Here is a 17,639-nt window from a genome sequence, read left to right on the forward strand (position 1 = left end):
CGGGTGTGGTGGTATTGAGCTGCCGCCTTGAACTGCTGCAGTCCACGTTGTATAAGTACAGTGATGTTAGGAAGGGAATTCCAGGATTTTGACATGGCAAAAGTGAAGGAATGACAATATAGTTTCAAGTCAGGATGGTGTGTGGCTTGGAGGGGAACTTGCAATTGGTGGTGTTCCCATTCACCTGCAGCCCTTGAACTTTGAGGTGGTAGAGGTTGCAGGTTTGGAAGGTGCTGTCGAAGGAGTTTGGTGAGTTGCTGCAGTGCAGCAGTGGATGGTACACAAAACTGCCACTGTGTCAGTGGCGGAGGGAGTGAATGTTTGTTGGAGGTGATGGATGGGATGCCAGTCAAGTGGGCTACTTTGTCTTGGATGGTGTGAAGCTTCTTGAGTGTTGTTGAAGCTATGTTCACCCGGGCAATTGGCAAGTATTCCATTGCACTCCTGACTTGTGACTTGTGGATGGTCAACAAACTTTGAAGAGTCAGAAGACGAGTTGCTGTCTGCAGAATTCCCAGTTTCTGACCTCTTGTAGCCATAGCCACAATATTTATATGGCTGCTTCAGTTCAGTTTCTGGTCAATGGTAACCCCCAAGATGCTGATAGTGGGAGCTTCAGTGATGGTGATGCCATTGAATGTCAAGGGAACATGGTTGGAATCTCTCTTATTGGAGATGGTCACTGCCTGCTGCTTGTGTGGCGCGAATGTTACTTATCAGCCCAAGCCTGGATATTGTCGAGGTCTTACTGTATATCGACACGGACTGCTTCAGTATCTGAGGAGTCATGAATGGTGCTGAACGTTGTGCAACCATCAGCCAACATCCCCACCCCTGACCTTATGGTGAAAGGAAGGTCATTGATAAAAAGCAGCTGAAAATGGCTGGGCCTAGGACAGTACCCTGAGGAACCCCTGCAATGAGATCATGGGACTTTGAGATGATTGACCTCCAACCAAACCATCTTCCTTTGTTAAAAACAAAAAAACTGCAGATGCTGGAAATCCAAAACAAAAACAGAATTACCTGGAAAGACTCAGCAGGTCTGGCAGCATCGGCTCAGTCGAAGGGTCATGAGGACTCAAAACGTCAACTCTTTTCTTCTCCGCTGATGCTGCCAGACCTGCTGAGTTTTTCCATCTTCCTTTGTGCTAGGTATGACTCCATCTAATGGGTAGTTTACCCCCTGATTCCCATTGACTTCAGTTTTGCTTGGGTCCCTAGATGCCACACACTGTCAAATGCTGCCTACCTTACCTCCTGATTTCAGCTCTTTTTTCCCATGTTTGGACCAAGGCTGTAATGAAGTCAGGAGCTGAGTGGCCCTAGCGGAACCAGAACAGAGCATCAGTGAGCAGGTTATGGAGCCTTGACTGCTAATTTTCATGGTTTCTTTTTGGATTAAACACATACTACATCTTAGATCTAGATCTAGGGGATTTGTAAAATCGTCTGATTTCTGCTAACCAGGGACAGCATGCTGCCCACTGTGAGTAGAATATCTCGAGGAATCTGTATGCTATATTTTTCCTATCTCTTGTTAAGTTACTAAAACAATGAGCTTAAATGTTCAGGCTGTAGTCCTGGAAATTAACCTCTAAAGCTCACCTTTTTGGAATATATGGCAGGTCACCTAAATAGGGATGCAGGAGCCTGTGATCTACAGGTGCAGACTTGTCGCCTGCGATGCTGCAAGGTGAAGTCAAGTCACTCAACCTACCCTCATCCCAGCAACTGTTACTTTTGACCCCATTTATAAGCCACTTCCCAGGCCTGGAAAACAAAGGTGGACCCACATCTGCCATGGAGGAAGCCATTATGCTTCCTCACTGGGTGTACAGTCTTCGAACAAAGAGTTCCTTCTAAGTTAAGATCGCAGGGCTTCTCAAAACAGGTCTTCTTATCCCTTTCAAACCAAATGGAAAGCCCTAAGCTAGGGGAGCTTTCAGCTGTTTTGACACAAGTCCCCCAGGTCAGCCAAGCCATTTTGGGACCTGTTTCTATACACTGAAGAAGGTAATTCTGCCCTTCTTGCTTGTGCCAGCTCCAAAATTGATCCGCTTATCAATCGTTTCCCTGTACTTGTTTAATTTTTCTTTTTCAAATATTTGTCTATTTTTATTTTAAAAGCTGTAAGGATTCTGCTTTTGTTTTCAAATGTCTCCATGGCCCTGCCCCTCCCTATCTTGACATTACCCTCCAGTCCACAACCCTCTGATAGCTGCGCTGCTCTAATTTTGGTGTGTTGAGCAACCCCAATTTTTAATCACTCCACCTCTATGGAGGTGCTTTCAGTTACCTAGGCCCCAACTCTGGAATACCCTCCATAAACTTCTCCATGTCTCTACCTTGCATTCCTCCTTTTGGACACTCCTTAAAATCAACCTCTTGGATCAAGCTTTTGGTCATCTGACCTAATATCTCCTTGGGTAGCTCAATACTAAATATTATTTCATCATGCTCCTGTGAAGCACCTTAAGATATTTTATGTTCAAGTTGCTATATGAATACAAGTTATCTTAGGTAGGTTATTCCATTTCATAACTTGCACGTAAAGGATTTTTCTTCCAACTCTCCTTGTTGTTCTGATGAAGACCTTGAATTTGTCCTTCAGTTGCTGATTCAGAATAAAACGTTTCCTGTAATTATAACATTTTTTTCCCCCCCATCTTTCAGATGTTAAAACAGTGGTCTCCGGAAGTGTATTGATATTTGCATGGGGTCCAATAACGACACAGAGTTGTGGAAACCACTGCCCTAAACTGCAGGCACCCTATTGAAAATTAATTTAGCCTATGGAGGCTTTTATGTTACATAGATCACATAGTTTAAAACCCCTAAAGTTTGCTAATGATGATTATCTCCCTCACTCGCACACCAAATAGATGAGAATCCTATGAAGGTAGCTATATATGCTTAATGAGGAAGATTAGGCAGAATGTTTGGGAGTTTTTTGTATAAGTGTCGCAAACTGATACGACTGTATATTAGCACTAGGTGAATTGCTCATTCATAGAGCCAGTGTAGACATAATGGGCCAAATGGCTGCCTCCTGTGCTGTAACAATTCTGTGATTATGTAAACAAATTCCAGCATGCTAAAATTTTGATGTGTGGAATGCAGTATTGTTTTGTTAGAGTTGCATGTGGTATCTATTTCAACCACTAGATGGCAGAAACTGACTAAAGAAGCAGATAACCACAATTGCATTAAGTTTGGTTCCGTCTTGGCCAGGTGGCCCAGCCAGGGAGACATTTGCTCATCTTTTACTTTATAATTTTCTTCAGCCATCTTGGTTTAGAAAAGGCCTTGTTTCACCATTTGTTTTAATCTTGTGGTGCATTGGTCTAAGAGGGTTTTTCCCCAGAAAATATTCTTTAACTAGCTTTTTTCTCTCTCAATTTTCTTTGATTTCCTTCCCTCCTTATTGGATACAGTTCTGCAGATACTGCAGATTCTAGCGCCTCGGTCAAATAATCATATAGGAATATTGATGTTATTAGAACACCAAAGACATCACAGCCAAGCCTAATCTATTCCATATTAGTACTCCAGTTGTTTGGGTTGAAAGATGTAGCGCCAGGGACCAGATAATGGAGCAACTGAACCACAATAATTGATCTGACCAATGCTAAATGTGTCATTTATCATAACAAATGTGAGCGATTATGAATACATGAATAGGCCATTCAGTCCCTCAAGCCTATTCCACCATTCAGTTAGATCATAGCTAATTACCATTCCATTTACACACCTTTGCTCCATAACCCTTGATACTCTTATCTAACAGAATCCATCAATCAGTCTTAAATATTTCATTTTATCCAGCATGTACAGCGTTTTGGGAGAGGGATCTAAATGTCAGTATCCTTTGTGTGGTAAATTACTTAATTTCACTCCTAAATGGCCTGTTTCTAATTTAAGATGACAAACCATTGATCTGACTTCCCGCCAGAGAAAATAGTTTACATGTACTGACGATCACCTCATCATTTTGAATACCTCCATTAGATCACCTTTTCGTCTTCAAAATTTAAAGTAATCTAAATCAAGCTTATGCAGGCTATCGTCTTAATTTAACCTTTTAAGCTCTGGTAACATTCTGGTGAATCTGCTGTACCTCCCCAAAAAAAAATGTAGTGGTAAAGTGCCCAAAACTGCACTCAATATTCCACATGGGGTCTGACCAATACACTGCACAATTGAAACATCTTTTTTTTGTATCCCATTCCCCTTGAGAGGCCTAATTAAAGGGCTTAAAGTTGAAGGGTCTAGATAGTGGATAAAAAAGCCCTATTCCCCTTATTTGAGGGGCCCATAATCAGGGGGCAATGATCTAAAGTAAGAGTTTAGATTGGGTTTGAGGGGAGATTTTTTTCACCCAGAGGGTAGTGGGGTATCTGGAACTTTGCCTGAAAAGGTGGTAGAGGCAGAAACTTACAACAGTTAAAAGTACTTGGATATGCACTTGAAGTGCTGTTATGGACCAAGGGCTAGAAAGTGGGGCAAGGCTAGATGGCTCCTTAACAGCCAGCATGTATACAATGAGACGAATGGTCTCCTTAAGTGCTGTAAATTCCTATGATTCCATGAGATAAAGCATACTTTGAGCTATAAAATTCTAATTGTCTATCCTGAATGGCTGTTTGTCTGGCTTAAATGTGCCACATTTTTTCTATGATGTTAAATAAACTATTCTAATGTTAACTGTGAATATGTTTTGCTGCAGAGACGATGGTAAAGATGGCTTAAAATTCTACACAAATCCATCATATTTCTTTGATTTGTGGAAAGAGAAAATGCTTCAGGACACTGAAGATAAGAGGAAAGAACGGAAGCAAAAGGTTCTTTTCACTGAATTTATATTTTCTAAAATAGAACTTGCATTAGTTTAAATGTACTGAAAGAATGAATGCAGGCATATATTGTTCAATCATCAAGGTTTGCATGAAATGTGAACACAGTTTGAATGTTTGCCAGAATTGGACAAGTTGAAGAAAGTCACACTTGCCCACCTCACAGTTGCTTAGTTTAAGAACCTCATTGCTCACCTTTTCCTTTATAATACGCATCTGTAAAACTTGGGTTTTACTGAAATCGTATTCTATCCGCACAGTCACTTCACATTCCAGTATTTCGCAATCTTGTATTAACAATAGATATGTACTTTGTCTTTAAACAAATGGATCACTTTCCAAAAATAAAATACAGTGGATGCTGGAAATCTGAAATAAAAACAGAAAATGCTGGAAATGCTCAGGTCAGGCAACATCTGTGGGGAGAGAAACAAAGTTAGTGTTTCAGGTCCATGACCTTTTATCAGAGCTGGATTGCTTTGCAACCATTTTTGAATAAAATATTATCTGACGCCTTTCTCTACTCTTACGCTGATGTGGGCTTAATTCCATAAGTATCTCACTTACATTCACCAAATTTCATTTGTAGCAGAAACCAATAGATCGTCCTCGAGAACCAGACAAAATGCCTAGAGCACCTCAGGACAGGCGAAAGGTATGGGAGAAACAGGCACCAGGTCTAGAGCTTGCAGTTGATGGAGACTTTCCACAGAAGCACAGAGATAATATCAATGGACCACCAGTGTACCCTGAACCAAGGTTTGTTTCAATATTATTTTGAATATTTGGAATCCATGCATAAAGTTTGCATATTCTTGTGTAAGTCAAAATGTAGGATAAAATAGGATATTGTACTGTAGGATTTATTGACACATTGTTAGACAAAATAGCATGCCTGATAAAGTACTGAAAGCTATTGGTAATGTTATGGCAATGCCATTCCTGAATGAAAACCAAATTCTTATGTTTTGTGATGTGTACAGTTACATTCTTTGAATAATTATATGTAATGCACTGCCTTAAAGTGTGGTTGATCCAGATTCAATAGTAAGTTTCCAATGGGAATGGGATATATGTTTGAAAAGGAAATAATTGCAGGACTATGGAAAAAGATTTGTGGGGTGGGATTAACTGGATAACTCCTTCAAAAGAGCCAACATAAGCACAATGGGATGAATGACCCTGTTTTGTGCTACATGATTCTGTGAATGTGTAGTTATTTCCTGTCTGCTCCAGTAGGTTGAGATGCTACGTTTGTAACTCTCAAGGCTCATTTGTTTTTATAAAGTCATTGACTGATCAGAGAATGAACTAGACTTGCATTCTGTTAATTTTAGTCCAATGATTCTTGTGGCTCATCCATTGGTCAATCTGTGCACAATGAACTGCTTGTAGGTGATGCATAATATGTAAGGAGAAAATAATTCTGTAGTGATAATCTTGCTTTCTCTTTAAGGATGGAAACATGTGTTGATCATCCAGATGACCACCTTGACCATCTTGTACAGTCCACAGTACCTTTTAGACATATTAGCGAACATACCAGTGGAATGAGTGACAAACTCTTTGTTTCAAGACCACATGAGCCACCCCCACCTCCTCCAGTACAGACAGCAGTTGACGTGAAGCCAGTGCTACCAGCTTTTAGGTAATTAAAAGTTCATTGCTGTCCTATTTATCGTCGAGTATTGACTGATTTCAGAATCAAACCTGATTGTAGTAGCCCCCATGGTGATGCCAAATGCAAGTTAAGGACTGCTTTGCATTGTTTTAATCAGCACCTGATTCCATTTTTATCTATCTAATCATAGTCAGAGTATTACTTGCAATAGCTTCTCTTCCTGTTCCTGCACTATGACCTCTTTGTATCCCCCAAGGATCTATCTTTGGCCCATGCTATCCCTCAGTAACATCACCTGAAAGCACAGTGTTAATTTTTCACATTACATTGAAGACCTCCAGCTCAATGCCAACTCTCTCAACTCCTCTACTGTTGATAAAGTTTCAGGCTGCTTACCTGACAGCTGGTTCTGGATGAGCAGTAATTACCTCCAATTAAACATAGGGAAGGTTGAACATTGTCTTCAATTCCTGCTCCAAACTCTGTTTTGTAATTACTGACTCCATCCCCCTCCCTGGCAACAGGCTGAGATTAAATCTGAGTGCCCCCAGTTCCAGGACTTGTAATGAATTAGTGCACCTCGTGAAAACACGCTTCCAGCCAAAGCCATCCATAATAATGCAGTGTTTTAAATTTAATTCAAAGATTAGGGCCCCAGGGGAGTCCATCTTGATCTATCTCTCAAACATTAAGCAGTTAAGCACTGCGACTTCAGTGACGTATTAAACTACATACGGCGGGACCAATTAATTAGTGGAGTTATGGATGATGCCATATAGCGCCATTTACTCACTGAGGTCGACATCGACTTTAAGTGCACCCTAGAAATCTACCTTGCCATGGAAAGTGCTGTGGGACTCACAGGCTTTGCACCGCTTGGAAAATGGCGCTGTACTTCACGTTGGGCAGGAACCTGCCACCAAGCGTGGCGCAAAAGCCAGACCTGCAGAATTGAAGCACAATTCATTGTCCACTATGAAAAACATTATAAAGCCTAACAGAAATGGTTCAGCAGTGACTTCAAGACAAAGTTGCTATAGATGTGGTGACCATGAGCAGATACCTGTAAATTCAAAGAGGCAGAATGCCATTGCCATCATAAGAAGGGTCATGTGGTTATGTAATGCCGGACAAAGCTAAAGCAGTCTGCAAAACAGCAAACAAACATGATAGAAGTAATGGGTACAACAATGGCTAAGGCTGCTACTCCTGACGTTCACTCCTTATATAATGTGACTGCTGTGAAGACCAAATTACTGTAACATTACAAGTTAATGGAAAGCAATGAAAATGGAAGTGGACACACATGGGTGCATCGACTGCAGTGGTGGGAGAGCACACTTTCAGGCACCTTACTGAAAGAAGACAGTCAGTAACAGTCTCAGTCCCAGTCCCTTACAAGCAACAGACAATCCAGCTGCCTGTAATAATTGTGAAAGGAGAAGAACCAGTTTTTTAGGCCAAGACTATCTACAGAAGATCAAACTCAACTGGCCTGAGATATTTCATCTAAAATCAGATGGAGTTCCAGAACTTCTAATAAAATACAACATGGTTTTTCGGGGTGAACTAGGGATGTTAAAAGGCATGCAGACCAAAATACATGTAAAACTACAGGTGACACTTTGCTTCTTATACATTGAAAGAAAAGTTTGACATGGAGCTGTGCCAGCTAGGAAAGCAGGGCATTATCCAACCTGTTCAATTCTCGGAATGGGCTGCACCCATAGTTATAGTGGTTAAGCCTGACTGCACCATACAGACCTGTGGAGACTATAAGTTGACCGTAAATAAGGCAACCAAACTAGACAAGTACCCTCTCCCAAGGATTGACGACTTGTATGCCAAACTGGCTGGAGGCAAGTCCTATACAAAATTGGATATGAGCCACACTTAGCAGCAAGTAGAGCTGGATAGTACATAGAGCACATAGTAATGTACTAGAACACCTAGATCCCTCTGCACCTCAGAATTCAGTCACAAAAAGTTAGTATGCAGGTACAGCAAGTAATTAAGAAGACTAATGGAATGCTATCTTTTATTACCAGAGGGACTGAACATAAAAGTAAGGATGTTATGCTTCAGTTATACAGGACATTGGTGAGACCGCATCTCGAATAGTGTGTGCAGTTTTGGTCTCCTTATTTAAGGAAGGATGTAAATGCATTAGAGGTGGTTCAAAGGAGGTTTACTAGATTGATATCTGGAATGAATGGGTTGCCTTATGAGGAAAGGTTGGACAGACTGGGCTTGTTTCACTCTGGAGTTTAGAAGAGTGAGGGATGACTTGATTGAAGTACGCAAGATCCTGAACGGCTTTGACAAGGTTGAAAGGATGTTTCCTCTTGTGGGTGAGTCCAGAACTAAGGGGCACTGTTTTAAAATTTGGGGTTGCCCTTTTAGGACAGAGATGAGGAGAATTTTTTTCTGAAGGTGGTGGAAGCGGGGTCATTGAATATTTTTAAGACAGAGGTAGATGGATTCTTGTTAGGCAAGGGAATCAAAGGTGGGAATGTGGAAATCGAAACACAAGATGATCAGACATGATCTTTTGAATGGTGGAGCAGGCTCGAGGTGCCGAATGGCCATCTCCTATTCCTATTTCTTATGTTCTTATTAACAGACACAAGGGTCTCTATCAGTACACCTGCCCACCCTTGGGGGCCTCATTGACATGTGTAATCTTCCAGAGAACAATGGAGAGCCTTTTGCAAGGACCCCACAAGTAATTGTATATCAAGATGATGTCCCCATCATGGGATTAACCGAGACAGAACAGTTAACCAACCTGAAGGAGATGCTAAGGAGGTTCATGGAAGCTGGCATATGGTTAAAGAAGGAAAAGTGTGCATTTAGGGCACCAGAAGTAACTTATATAGGCCACAGGGTGGATTGCACCCGGTAGAAGATAAAGTGCAGGCAATAAAAGATGCTCCATCATCATCCAATGTAACAGAACTCTAGTCCTTCCTGGGCATAATCAACTACTAAAGCTGCTTCTTACCAAACCTACCAACTGTGTACTCATTACTAAAAAAAAAAGAACCACCATAGATCTTGGGGGTCACAGCAGCAAGTAGCCTCCATGAAAGCACTACGGTGCACTATGATCCGTCGAAAGAGCTGGTGTTAGCGTGATGCCTCTCCCTACAAGGTGGGAGCTGTGCTATTCCATAAAATGGAAAATGGTCCTGAAAGGCCCACTGGCTATGTCTCAAGAACCCTCGCCACAGCCGAGAATGGCTATTCCCAGCTAGAAAAGGAAAGTTTATCAGTAGCATTTGAGGTGAAAAAATGCCATCAGAACCTGCATGGTCGCCATTTCATCATTGTGTTGGGACATAAACCATTAATTGGTTTATTCAGCGAGGACAAGCCATCCCACCAGTAGCATCAGCAAGGATACAACATGGGCCCTGACATTATCTGCGTATGAGTATACTTTTATGTACCTTCCTGGCCTACACACTGCGAATGCAGATGCACTCAGTTATCTCCTGTTGCCAGACAATATTGTGCATATTCCTGTTCCACAGGCATTATTGCTGTTAATGAATTTCTTAGATTCTTTGCTTGTGTGCATGAAACAAATTAGAATTAGGACAAGCCGAGATCCACAATTATCAAAAGTGTTGTGGGGATCAAGAATGGTGGCCCCACCACAAGACAGAGAGCCGCTCTTGACAGAACTCCATAATGCCCATCCAGGCATATAAAAAATGAAAATGCTTGCACAAAGCTATGTATGGTGGCCAGCATTAATGGAGATATTGAAAACTTAGTCAAGCACTGTCTCCATTGTCAGCATCAACAAAAGTTGCCAGTTCTGGCTCCCCTGCATCCATGGGGGTGGCCTGGTCGACCCTGGGTTCGATTACATATCGATTATGTAGGTCCATTCTTAGGTACCATATTCTTGTTAATTGTAGATGCACATTCCAAATGGATGGATGCAAATGAAATCAAGTTGCCAATGTCAAATGCAACGATCGAGAAGCTACGTCACAGTTTCAGCATATGTAGCTTGCCTCAAATTATCCTTTCAGATAATGGCATTGATTTTACCAGCACAGTTTCAGAAATTTATGGATCTGAATGGAATCCGACATATTAAAATAGCCCCTTGCAGTCCCTCATTGAATGGTCTAGTCGAGGGAGCAGTACAAACTTTTAAGCCTGGTAAGAAAAAGCTATTGGAAGGCACTCTGGAATTTCAACTTTCCCGGTTTCTTTTCCGTTATCGTTCAACTACGGGTTCAACACTGTTGCAATTATTAATGAAATGCTACCTACATACACGTCAACTTCTCGTGTATCCAAACTTGGAGGGGAATGTGGCGCAGAACCAGAATAGTCAGAAGTTTAATCATGACATATACTGTAAAGCTTGCGCTGTCAGCATCAGTGACATGGATTATGTACAGAATTTTGGCAATGGACTTGTTGGGCTCCTGGAGCCATTGTCTCAGAGACTGGTCCACTGTCTTGCCAAGTACAAGTGGGAGATAAAATACTCCAAAAGCACATAGATCATATTTGTGCCAGAGAGGCATTCCAACAATCAACTGATCCACCTGTGATTAATGTCAAACTGTCAATTCCTGAAGGGTCTGATTGACCTGGAATCAAATGTCTCTGAAGAGTTTTCAGATCCTGAATTGTCACGTTCCAGTGTCTCATACTGCAGTTCCAGACCCTGTCAATCCCATGCAGGAACCTCCAGTGGTAGAGCTACGCTGCCCTAGCCATATAAGAAGAGCACCTCAGAGCCTTGATTTATAATCACCTGAAATTGTATATGTTTGTTGAATTGTTCAAATGTTTTCCTGCATAGAGATTGTAAAAAGACTAAAGGAGAGGAAATGTGTAACTGGGGATATAGTCCCTTCCTTCTATCAATCAGGCGCCATGTGATGTACTGTGGGGGCTCCGACCAGTGAGCTGGTAGTGCAGCCAATCCTGACGAGTCCTGGTCGAGCATGAAAGCATCTATAATATATACTGTTTCTTGATGAAACCTGCCTGCTCCGGCTAGTTATCACAGACCTGTAATGTCAATTAATCTATATTGTGGGAAATCACACTACTTATTTTTATAATATCCTCTTATAACATCCAACAGGACCTTCTAAGTCCACGCTGGCTGTTAATTTGTAAGCTAATGCTATTCAGGTGCTCCTTCAATCTACTCCGTTTACTTACCCTCTATTGATGCAACATTCAACCTATATTATGTGATTTGAGTTGGGTGAGGGGGAGAGATGAGGGTCATTCTAAACTCAAATCTTAAGGTTATTTTTAAAACCAGGATAGTCTTTCTAATGTTTTCTCAACTAGTTTACAATTTGGTTCATTAGCAGTCCATCTGGTAGAAATTGGCGTTTGCCAACCTCTTTTAACTGGAATTTTGCTTGAAAACATAAGGTCATTTCCCAGTGAATGGCAGGTACATGGAAATTTTCATTAATTCCATGTGCATAAGTTGAGATAGAACCTTATTCTTTACAAGCTCATGTGTTGATGCTAGGGATCAACTTTATTGTTTTACATATGCCTGGGTTCCTCATGTTGATTTTATGTTCCATTTGACAAATGAAAACAATTTATAAGTTGAGTAAATTACATTTTGCCTTATTTATATTTGGTTAAAGTGTCATGGATATTTCTGCTAAAGATATATTTGGGTTTTCTTTTCAGTTCCAACTCTGATTTAATGGATCATCGACTTAGGTCGCCAGCAACAAGCAAGGCGTCAGTTTTTGTGAGCCCTGCTGTTCCACCTCCACCTCCCCCATTACCACCACCACCACCACCTCTTCCTGTTACTGTGTCAGGAGCATCAGTCAAAGCTCCCATCAACTCGACACCTCCACTTGCCCCTCCGCTGCCACAGCCAATGGTATCTGTGCCACCAGCGACGCCTCTTCAGATTGCCCCTGGAGTACTCCATCCTGCTGCTCCTCCCGTAGCTCCTCCATTAATAAAACCATCCCTTCCCGTTTCTGTCACAGCACCTGGGGTTGATATGACAACCTTTCCAACTCAGACAAGTGAAGGACAGGGGCTTCCTCCACCACCGCCACCACCTCCTCCACCACCACCACCTCCCCCATCTGGACCACGATCCTTTTCTCCACTTGGAGGACCTGTCCCACCACCACCTGGACCCCCTCCTCCACCATCCTTTGGATCTAGACCTCCTGTGCCCTTGGTCCCACCATCATCTCCTTCCCAAGCACATCCAGGATCTGAAGCCAAACGGCATCCATCTTCTCTGCCAGTGATCAGTGATGCTAGGAGTGTTTTGCTTGAAGCAATACGCAAGGGTAAGTCCATGTACTCATATGTATAGAGAATAAAAGGCAATAAAAACAATGTTTTAATAAATATTAGGATGTCCTGTTTAACAAAATAAGAAATATATGTTAGTTACACTTGCCCTTAAGACTCTCCAGCAGAATGTGATGGGCTTTGGGGTGAAGTTGGTAGAAGTTTACTTGAAGGTGGAGAGAGTGGGTGAGGTAGCTGATGTTGATGTGGCCGTAGATTTAAAAAGAGAGTTATTTTTGACTGCTTCGTATTTTGCTTTTCAATCTTGTACAGTTCTCTAAGGACCAGTATTAGTTCAATCACCCTATAAAAGGCATGCTTTTTTCCCTGTTTGTGTCATAGCATGTCATCTGTTTTTTTATTCAGCTGATCTGATCCTCTGAGGTCTGCCACAATCTTAGGTGCAAATTGAGCTGCCTTAGGCTTTTCTTTGCATTAACTTGATTTTGTCAGTTCCACCAATTCTTATGTAGAGAGTTCCACTTGATGAGACTGAAGCAACTCCTCTACTTTATCTGTAGCCAGGCCTTCAAATCCTGCCCCTCCAACTTGTTTTGCCAGCTCAACAATCTTGGTCACTTCAGCATCCACATTGGAGAACATGTGAAATCATTCCTCAGCCTCAGGCCAAATTTTCTTCTATCAGGCATTTATGTATGATTCTTTAACCTCTTCCTATGCGTTCTTAATTATCCCTATTGATATAAGGATGTTAAATTCCTTCCAGAAATCATGGGCAGTGGCTAAAGGGTTTGCTTCCATAATGTTGAGAATATGTCTGAAAGTTCCTAAGGGTGTAGTAAGCTTTGAAGGTTGCAATGACCCCCTAGTCCATTGGCTGGATGAGTGAGCCCATATTTCGGGGTTAAATACAACATTTCTCGGCAGGTGGATGTCCAAGAACAGTATCAAGGATAAGTAGGACCTTGAAGGACAAATTCTTTTTCCTCAAATAAGCCTTGACCTTATGCAGAAAGCAATTTTCAAACCAGTCTTCAAACAATGTTGTTGTAACCCAGACGCTACTTTTAGCCTTCCAAAGAAACTGGTAGGTGAGATTTATTTTTCCCTTTTAAGAACTTGTGGGTTTTCTGACCTATAAGCCTTTATTAGTTTACACTTAAAACCAGCCATATTGGAACATAGCGTTACCCTTTCCTTTGTGACTTTAAAACCTTTCCTCTTTGGAATTTCTATTTGGTTTTTTCTTCCGGAACAGGCCAGTTTCATCTCCGTTAAAGACCTGTTCTGGCTGACAACCCCTCCCCTCAATGCATTCGTGCAGTACCTTGGGATATGGTCAGCCGATGCAACTTCACCAACTTCACATTACAAAGACTAAAACACTTTTTAAAGCGATCAAACCATCCTGTGCTGGCTGAGAATCCCCTGGAAGGCAAAGGAGAGTCCCCTTCTTCATCATCACCAGTGGCACCAGCGCTACTCTCTTTGCTACTTTTCATGTGCTGGTACAATTCAAGCATTTTATTTCTAATAACTGGGCCATGAACTGGGATTTTTATTTTTGGATGCTGGTGCTCTACCCACACATTAAGTAACTGCTCCATTTCTTCCTACTTATAAAAGTTAACTTGGCAGTATGACTACCAGAAACACTAACACTGGCCCTTATTTTACCTTGAGACTGCCTAATGCACCTAATCATAGAATCATTAACACAGTATTCCCTAGCCAGCGTTTTTTTCTTTATTCTTTCATGGGATGTGGGCATTGCTGGCAAAGCCCGCATTTGTTGCCGATCCCTAATTGTCCTTGAACATTTCAGAGGGCAGTTAAGAGTCAACCACATTGCTGTGGATCTGGAGTCACACATAGGCCAGACCAAGTAACAAGTGCACATTTCTTTTCCTAAAGGACATTAGTGAACCATCAAAAATGATTTCATGGTCACCATCACTGAAACTAGTTTTATATTCCAGGTGTGTTATTTGAATTTAAATTCCCTCAGTGGTGGGATTTGAATCCATGTCCCCAGAGTATTAGCCTGGGCCTCTGGATTATTAGCCCAGTGACATCACCACTATACCACAATCGTCCCCCTTGTGGTTTTTCAGCCTATCTGATATTGTCACTTTCTCGGCAAGTGTCATAATTTTTGGAGGACATTTCCTGCTTGGTTCATATTCACTCATATTTTTCAATATTGGTGATTTAAAGATCGCCCAGATACTATATTGTAGACACAAATGAAATCATAACAATTATGAACACCCACATGCAAACAATCCAACAAGCAACGTGGTAGACAACACATGTGCAATGCACACCTTCCAGTCTAAGAAATACGTCATGGGTACCTTCCATATCATTTTCTTGTATTCATTTATTTTATCACAATTTCTCCAACTTTTCTAATAGTTTTTTTCCTCTGAAAACCGCAGCGAAGCAAACATTGGACCTGCAATCGGCAAGATGGTGCTGAGTATTTCCAGCATTTTCTGTTCTTATTTCTATTCCGTTATCTTCATTCAGTTATCTTCATTTACCGTTTTCCAACAACACTAAAGAAGCTTGACACCATCCAGGACAAAGCAGCCTGCTTGATTGGCACTCCATCTGCAAACATTCACTCCCTCCAACACTGACGAACGGTGGCAGCAGTGTGTACCGTCTACAAGATGCACTGCAGAAATTCATCAAGGCTCCTTAGACAGCACCTTCCAAACCCACGACTACTACCATCTAGAAGGACGAGGGCAGCAAATACATGGGAACGCCATCACCTGGAAGTTCCCCTCCAAGCCACTCACCATCCTGATTTGAAAATATATCACTGTTCCTATACTGTCGCTGGGTCAAAATCCTGGAACTCTCTCCCTAACAGCACTGTGGGTGTACCTACATCTCAGAGGCTGCAGTGGTTCAAGAAGACAGCTCACCACCACCTTCTCAAGGACAATTAGGGATGGGCAATAAATGCTGGCTGAGCCAGCGATGCCCACATCCCATGAATGAATACAAAAATTCACCAAGCACATCCGTGCTTGCCTACGCTGGTCCCCTAAATTTATTTTGATGTATTTAATGTTACATATGCCCCCTTTGATCCTTAAATCCTGTACCCAACAGAACTTTTCTGGATCTCTCTTCATACATTTGAAAATCTTGATGTCCTTTATGGCCCTCTCAATTCCTCCTCGTATGACAGCCTCTCTAAATGCAGGAATCAAACTTATTGCCCTCCTCTGGACTTAAGTGTCCTTTCTGTATTATAGAGACCAAAACTGAACAAGTTTTCAAAACATGTAATAAACAGCTCTATAAAATTGCTGTATATGTTTTGATAATTGTAAATATTTGTTGTTCAAAAATTTGGTTCAGCAAGCCGTTTCACACTGCTCCTATACAGTGGCAATCTGAGTGGTATTTTCCACTAACAATGCTGCTGTCAGTCCAAGTGATGTTCTGCCTACCACATGATTGAGCACTGTTGTGTATGAATTTCAGTGCCAGTGCAATGTCACGTAACTAGGTCATATGTCCCAATAACTCATTAATCGTATTAAACAACCTGTTCCTCTGGTTATTCATAATAGGCAGGGTACATACTGCACTCAATCAGCCCATGCTTGCAAAACCCAAAACAAAACATCTACTCTTATGATTCTGTGACTGGGCAGTTCTTGCTGAACAATCCTGAGTGTGCTAATAGCTACACTAACAACCAATTTACGCTTAATCAGTCAAGCTCATAACGTGACTCATTTACATTTGCTAGAAGTGACATACATTCACATGCAAGGGCCTGTTCTTCATAAACAAAAGGAATATGCTCAGGCCTTGCACCTTTTTTGAAAAACCTGGAAGCATGGAGAGCCGATTGTTCCTTGTTGGTTTCTCCATGGCAACACCTTGACTAGAGTTGACTTGCCAACCAATCATACCACTTTTGTCCTGTAGTATATGTTGATTGAAATTTGGCTTTGTTACATTTGTCATCATGAGTGCAAGACCGAAAGCTTCAGCAACATGTATCTCTTCAATATTAAATATTTGTTCCTCTTTAAATGAAGGTCAGGTTACAGAATAGTACACAATGCTAATTTGCTGTAATGGCTGGGAATGACAAAATGCAGGAAGCAAAAGAGTTTACCTTTCAAGGTATTATTTTGTGGTTTTGGCTGTTGTTGGAATTCACATTGTGGGCTCTGATTGGAAATCTTAACTGTTGTTTTGGTTCCTAATTTGAGCGCAACCATGTTTTGGCTTGATTTAATTAACTCTGATTTCCTTGGTCCAAGAAGTTCAAGAAGTTATTACTCATTAACGTGCACATGTGTCTGGGGTGTTCCCTTTAAATTTTAGGCGCTTTGCACAGCCAGTTTTTCAGTGCTCAGCCCATTTAATTTTATCAGAAAATAAAGCTTGCGTGATACATTCCAGGCTGCTTCACAATTGCGCCCCTGTGCAGCTTAGTCAAAAGTCAACTTGATGGATTGCATGTGAAGTGAGCCAGCTGGCAGTTTGTGCCCTCATTGGTACCCTAACTCAGTGGCCACTGGGAGTTGTGATGTTTTTAGAAAATATGGGAAATGTCATTGCAGTCAGGTTTATGTGTACTTTTTGTGGGTTTTCTTGATACCTTATATTTAAGGATATATATTGGTGTGAGTGTAGCCTGGTATGGTGGTTGTACCTTGAAGACGATGGAATTATTACCTCAATTTGCACAAATATATGCAACAGACTTAATGCAGATGGCAAACACTAAAATTTTACTCTGATAATATTCTGTCAAATTTTGGTTTCTGAAATTCTAATGCTATAAATGCTCTGAGGCAGGTTTATGATGCCCTATTTTGCATCACAGA

The 17,639-nt window shown here is 41.4% G+C and overlaps 1 protein-coding gene across 3 annotated transcripts in view; it reads left to right on the top strand.

The window, feature by feature from the left end:
• Window positions 1–17,639, top strand: part of wasf1 (WASP family member 1) — a 141,458-nt gene that overhangs the window by 122,716 nt on the left and 1,103 nt on the right. For all 3 annotated transcript variants that reach the window (XM_041188939.1, XM_041188940.1, XM_041188941.1), the window contains 4 exons: window positions 4,730–4,844; window positions 5,446–5,615; window positions 6,313–6,504; window positions 12,175–12,803. In XM_041188939.1, coding sequence (XP_041044873.1) covers window positions 4,730–4,844; window positions 5,446–5,615; window positions 6,313–6,504; window positions 12,175–12,803 — 1,106 coding nt within the window. The remainder of the gene's footprint in view (window positions 1–4,729; window positions 4,845–5,445; window positions 5,616–6,312; window positions 6,505–12,174; window positions 12,804–17,639) is intronic.

The sequence above is a fragment of the Carcharodon carcharias genome, chromosome 5 (assembly GCF_017639515.1).
Source record: "Carcharodon carcharias isolate sCarCar2 chromosome 5, sCarCar2.pri, whole genome shotgun sequence".
Lineage (NCBI taxonomy): Eukaryota > Metazoa > Chordata > Chondrichthyes > Lamniformes > Lamnidae > Carcharodon > Carcharodon carcharias.